Source organism: Leishmania braziliensis, chromosome 21, assembly GCF_000002845.2.
Source record: "Leishmania braziliensis MHOM/BR/75/M2904 complete genome, chromosome 21".
Classification (NCBI taxonomy): domain Eukaryota; phylum Euglenozoa; class Kinetoplastea; order Trypanosomatida; family Trypanosomatidae; genus Leishmania; species Leishmania braziliensis.
In genome coordinates this window covers 425,555-431,343 of record NC_009313.2, presented here as the reverse complement: position 1 = coordinate 431,343, position 5,789 = coordinate 425,555, and the positions used below count along the sequence as shown (strand labels likewise).

At 57.6% G+C, this 5,789-nt stretch overlaps 2 protein-coding genes and 4 non-coding genes across 6 annotated transcripts; all 6 read right to left on the bottom strand.

Moving 5' to 3' along the window:
- Positions 1-85: 85 nt before the first annotated feature.
- On the bottom strand, positions 86-158 carry LBRM_21_tRNA4. The gene has a single exon. It is a non-coding gene; the product is annotated as a tRNA-Lys (tRNA).
- Positions 159-222: 64 nt separating this feature from the next.
- Positions 223-296, bottom strand: LBRM_21_tRNA3. Its single transcript has one exon. It is a non-coding gene; the product is annotated as a tRNA-Val (tRNA).
- A 103-nt stretch (positions 297-399) lies between these two features.
- On the bottom strand, positions 400-471 carry LBRM_21_tRNA2. Its single transcript has one exon. It is a non-coding gene; the product is annotated as a tRNA-Pro (tRNA).
- A 74-nt stretch (positions 472-545) lies between these two features.
- Positions 546-666, bottom strand: LBRM_21_rRNA1. The gene has a single exon (XR_001182247.1). It is a non-coding gene; the product is annotated as a 5S ribosomal RNA (M5) (ribosomal RNA).
- Positions 667-1,372: 706 nt separating this feature from the next.
- LBRM_21_1320 (putative T-complex protein 1, delta subunit) lies at positions 1,373-3,028 on the bottom strand (the record flags this gene model as incomplete). Its single annotated transcript, XM_003723121.1, has 1 exon — positions 1,373-3,028. One exon carries the CDS (start codon positions 3,026-3,028, stop codon positions 1,373-1,375), a length of 1,656 nt encoding a protein of 551 aa, XP_003723169.1.
- A 1,563-nt stretch (positions 3,029-4,591) lies between these two features.
- Positions 4,592-5,497, bottom strand: LBRM_21_1310 (cell division protein kinase 2; the record flags this gene model as incomplete). The annotated part of the gene is made up of 1 exon (XM_001564786.1): positions 4,592-5,497. The coding sequence occupies one exon, from the start codon at positions 5,495-5,497 to the stop codon at positions 4,592-4,594; it is 906 nt and encodes a 301-aa protein (XP_001564836.1).
- Between the last annotated feature and the right edge of the window lie 292 nt (positions 5,498-5,789).

Here is a 5,789-nt window from a genome sequence, read left to right as displayed (position 1 = left end):
CACCCACCCCTCACGCTACTTTCGCCGAAGCCTGCCCTCCTCTGGCGGGGCCTCTTTTCTGGCCGGCGGTCCTCGCTCAGAAAAGCGCACTCCGTGGGGATCGAACCCACGACCACACGGTTAAGAGCCGTGCGCTCTACCGACTGAGCTAGGAATGCTGTAGTACACACTTGCTACCTACACCGCAGTGGCAGTGAAGAAAGAAAGCTGCAGGGTGAAAAGTACGCAGTTCGGGACTCGAACCCGAGACCTTCGCCGTGTTAAAGCGACGTCATAACCACCTAGACCAACCGCGCCTGGCTTCCGGGCCAAGGCTCGCGCCCCTGTGTGTGGGGGGCCCCCCTCCCGTCACGCTTTGGCCATGGGGGAGGGGCATGGCCGGCCCATACAAAAAAAAAAGGGTCCAGCCGGGAATTGAACCCGGGACCTCTCCCACCCTAAGGGAGAATCATGCCACTAGACCACTGGACCGACGCTTTCGCAAGCCTGTTTCTTCGCCTTTTTTCACGCCTGGCAAGAGACCGAGGAAGCGGCGGCTAGAAAAAGGAGTACGGCACTCAGGGTTCCCGAGTCATCACTGACCTCAGTACTAACTGAGCCTGTGAGTGCTTAACTTCACAAATCGGACGGGATATGGTGTTTTCACTCAAGTATGGTCGTACTCGATGTGCTGGCAAAGCGCAATGGTGGCTAACAGAGAGGTGAAAAGGCGGTGGGGAAGCAGTGGAGTGAGTGGGTTCGAAAAGGAGACGAGGAAACCCATGCATCCCAGCAGGTGTGCACTCCCCCTTTCTGGCGTGTGGCGCTGACTGCATCTTGGGGGAGAGGTGTTTGAGGGGGGGGGGAGAGAATAACCCACATGCCTCTTTTGTGTCACCTGCCACCAGCACTAAGGCTCGTTTTTTTCTTTGCGCGTTGCCTGTTGGACGCCGGGTGGTGGGGTTCTTTTTTCTTTCCTTTTTCCCCCCGCTCTTTGGTTATGCTCTCAACAACTAACACCACAGAACTTTGTTGCTTAGGGAGGGGTACGGTGGGAAAATCTCAAAACAGACCCAGACAACACAGAAAAAAAAAAACAAGCGAAACAAAAGGCATAAACAACGGCATTGGGGGAGGGGGGGTTGACGGCTGCGCACCCACACCCCACCTCTACGTCATCTTTGCCGTGTGTATATGTGTGTGTTTCCTTTTGACTTTCCTCTTTCCTTCTCTCTTTTTGCTTAACATCGTCAACAACGTTACTCTTGGCGACAACACCGCGCGCAGCCCTCGCGTACCTCTCGGCATCGTCTAATAAAACCAACACGAGAAGCAAACAGCGTGGGTGCTTGTGGGACTCATCGCATTCTCTCTCGCTTTCGCTGGACGCGAATCAGATACGCGTCATGATGATGTCGTCGATCTTCAAGATCATCATCACCGCCTCCGAGGCAAGGCGCACGGCGGAGGTCAACACAAGCAGCGGCTGCACCACATTCTCCTCGACCATGTCCGTCACGCACCCCTTGCGCACATTCACGCCGCTGTTCACGTGCCCAGACGCATGGGCGTTGCGCAGCTCTGTGACGATCGAGATGGGCTGCATCCCGGCATTCTCGGCCAGTGTGTACGGAATAATCTCGAAGGCGTCTGCGTACGACCGCATGCAGAACGTCTGTATCCCCTCCGCCCGCTCGCGCGCGTACTTGCCAAGCTGCATGCACACCTCAATCTCGCCAGCCGCGCCGCCAGGCATGATGGCGCGCTTCTTCACAATGGACCGAATCACGCAGAGGGAGTCGTGCAGGGCGCGCTCGGCCTCCTCGAGCATGAGGCTGTTGCTACCGCGTAGAAAGAAGCACACAGTCTTGCCAAACAGCTCGCGGTTCAGTGACGACGGGGGCGGCGCCTGCACGCCCATGATTTTGATCACCTTGCCGCTCGGCGTGCCCTCTTCGACGACCGTCTTGGCGTGGCCAAATTTGTCCTTGGTAAAGTTCTCCAGGTTCGCCACCGGCATGCAGCCGAGCGTCTTCGTGATGAAGTCGATGTCGCTGCGCTCAATGTCCGTCACCACCATGATTTTCATCTTGGCGAGAAAATCCAGCGACTGCGCCGTAACGGCGTCACGCAGCACTGACTTCTGTACCAACAACACATTCACGCCGGCGTCCTTGATTGCTTTGCAGAGGCCCAGCAAATACTTACGCTCCTCCTTGAGAGCGCGGTCCATCTGCGTGTAGTCGGTGATGGTGACGGTGCTCTCCATGTCTGTCTTGGGTGGCGAAAGCTGGAACTGAATGAGCGCGATCGTGGCATCCTGGATACGCACCGGCCCGCCAGCAACGCGCGACGCCTTCTGCTTGAACACCATACCGTTCTGAATCAGCTCCGTGTCGTCAATCGTCCCTCCCAGCGCAGACGTGACGCGGATGTCGCGCAAGTCGACGTCACCGTTGTTGCGGATGATTTTGCGCACGGCGTCGACCGCCATCGGGGCCAACAGATCACTGTTCTGCGAGATGACCTTCGAGTTGAGCGACGTGATGGCCGCTTTGATAAGTGTGTCACGGTCCTCAATGTCAATCTTGATGCTCATGTCCTCCAGCACCTTCTCTGCCAGCTTGGCGCACTCGTTGAAGCTCTCCGAGATCTGCGTCGGGTGAATGCCCTTGTTCAGCAGCTCCTCGACGGCGCGCAGAAGGGCGCCGCACAGCACCGCAACAGACGTTGTGCCGTCGCCAGCTTCGATGTCCTGGGCCTTGGATAGATCCACCAGCATCTTGGCGCACGGGTGCGTCACCTGCAGCCGCGACAGGATCGTAGCGCCGTCGTTGCTAATGATCGTCTCCCCCTTCGGGTTAATGATCATCTTGTCCATGCCACGTGGCCCAAGCGAGGTGCGGATGCAGTCCGCTACGGCCTTGGCGGCTGTGATGTTGCTGATGCGCACATCCGTCTGCGTGTTGTTGTCCTTCTTGCTCTCGTTGCCCTTACGGCGCGATGCCGCAGCGCCACCAGCAGCGCGGTTCCCTACAGCGGCCAACATTCTCCTCCTCTGTCGCCTGCGTTGAGTGATATCTACGTAAGTGAGCAGAAGAGTGAAATAGAGAAACAGGAAAACCCCGAGGACAAGCGGTACGACTCTACTCTTGTTCCCTCGCTGACTGGGTGGAGAGAGCCTATCAGAGCCGTGGTGCTTTGACGCCGATATAAGCCGGTGGTGATATCGACTTGTGGGGGAGGGGGGGGGGGGGGGGCACGAAGTGAGGGCGAGTAAGTAGTAGGAAAAAGCTCGAGTAAAAGCAAGGAGATGCACGCGCTAAGTTGTCTTACGATTCGTGAACACTCTAAAGGAAAAGGGGGTGTTGTGGCTGCACCAGCACGCACGCACGTAGGGAGTGGGGGAACATCGAAGGAGGAAAGGAATAGAAAGGGGAAGGGGTGCGAGGAGGAGTGAAGAGGGCAACCATGATACCAGCAGCAGCAAACGACACCACTGCAAAGCCAACCACCACCATCGCCTGCGCAGAAGCACCGGCGTGGGTGTGAGGCATATGCTTGTGTGAGGAGGATAAAGTGCAGCAGCGCCACACGAAGCGCTCCATCCCCCTGCCTCTGCCGTGCATTTCTTTCCATCTTTGCGTCTGTCTCCCTCTCTCCCACCTCCGCCTCGAACCACCAAGCTGAAGAGGATCGCTGAGCATGTGTGGCGGCGTGCGCGTGGGCACCTCGTTTTTCATTGGGGTTGTTTGATTCTTTGCGTGCTCGTGTAGGAACACGTCTGGGTAAGCGCTGTTGAATGGCACTCGTTTGTTTGTCGCTCTCTTCCCCCCCCCCTCCTCGGCCGGAATGAGGAAGAGAGGAAAGACCCTTTCATACCCTACGTCTTTGCAAGAGCCGATGCAGGGTCGGCACGCACGCAGCCATGTGCAGGTGTGCGGGTAGGCGTGTTTTGGGCGAGAGAGAGGGGTGTCATCGCTCATACTTAACCATGGAAGCACATGCGCGCCCCGGCACACTGTCACGCACACACGGGAAGAAGCCCGTTTGGGAGCTCCGCAAGATCAGGTGAGAGGGCGAACGAAACAGCCACCACACAGAGGGAGACCGAAAGGGGGCATTGTTGCAAAGGCCCTGACATCCGACCCGACAGAGCAACATCAGGGGGGGGGTGGGCGAAAGAGCGAATGAGACACGAGAGGGGAAAGGCGCAAGCGTGCACACCGCCGAATGCATGAGGGAAAAATAAAACAGAGGCCAACAGGGGAAAGAAGGGAGGGGGGAGGAGGGGAGCACAACAGACCGAGAGAGCAAACACCCAAAGACGATAGGATATATCGTCACCCACGGCTTCTGCCAGAGAGGGTGTGGGTGCGTCTGTGTATCAAGACGAGGGCACACACATTCTGGAAAGACGGGAAAAAAATCAAGCAAAACGCGAACCGTTAAGGCCACCGACCAAACCACCAGCGCGTCGGCTTTAGCATGACAACTAGCAGAATGCGTAGACGTGCAACAAGCCTCTTCCAACTCCTCGCACTACCCTTGTCGTTGCTGGCACAGGGGGAGAGAGACAACGCACAAAGGTACCGCTGCCCTATTGGAGTAGCTAAAACTGAACGCTGAAGTACGGGTGATTCAACGCGTCTGCCGCGGTTATGCGCTCCGACGGCTCGTAGCGTAGAAGCTTTTCTAGCAGGTCTACACCAGCGCATCCAAGCTTCTCGTACCCGGGCACGGAGCCTAGCACGTTGCTCCACTCCGGCTCGAAGTTCTGCAGAAACTCCGGCTGCGACAGCATGTTGTTCGAGTTTGGGTACTGGTTCATGGACGGCCACACCCGGTTGTTCGGTGTGCCTAGGAAGCGGAAGATGCGCATTAGCTGGTCGGCATCGTTCTTACCCGCGAAAAGCGGCGTCCCGGTGGCCATCTCGGAGAAGATGCACCCTACCGACCACACGTCCACCGGCGGACCGTACTGCATCGAGCCGAGCAGCACATCGGGCGGTCGGTACCACAGCGTCACCACCTCGTTCGTGAATTTGCGCACCGGGATGGCGAAGGAGCGGCCGAGGCCGAAGTCGCCTAGCTTCAGCTCTTTCTCGCGCGAGATGAGAAGATTCTGCGGCTTTAGGTCGCGGTGCAGGACACTGCGCTGGTGGCAGAAGGCGACGCCGCGCAGCAGGTCCCGCATAAAGTGCTGGATCGTCGCTGCATCAAGGTTGCCATTCTCGCGGTCGAGATACTTCTTCAAGTCCAAGTCCAAATACTCGAAGACAATCGTCAGGCGGTGCTCGCTGTGGCACACGTCCAGCAACTTCACGATGTTCTCATGTCGCAGCTCCTTCAGCAGCGAAATCTCACGAATGGCGGTGCAGGGTACGCCCTCCTCCTCCGAGTCAAGCCGAATGCGCTTCAACGCGACCGTCGCGGCAGTGGACGTGTCTCGGGCCTTGTACACCACGCCGTAGGTACCCTCGCCGATCTTCTCCTGCCGCTCGTACCGGCTAGTCATTGTTCCTTGTTTCCCCCTGGGGTATTTGCCTGCTGTGCTGATGCTGTCTAGGGGTGTGGGTGTGTATGTGTTGGCGACAGCGTTTGGAGTTCTGCTGTGCCACACCGCAGGCGATCACGGCAGCCCCCTTTTTTGCCTTTTCTTCTGCAATGTTGTCTCGCTCTTGTGAGAGGAAAAAAGGCGGGATATCAGCAAAGAGCCCCGCCTACACCAGTCCGGGGCTTGGGTGCGCTCGCGCTGAATTTCCTTGCGTAGTTTTTCTGCCTCGAGCCCTTTCGTTTTTCAATATGAG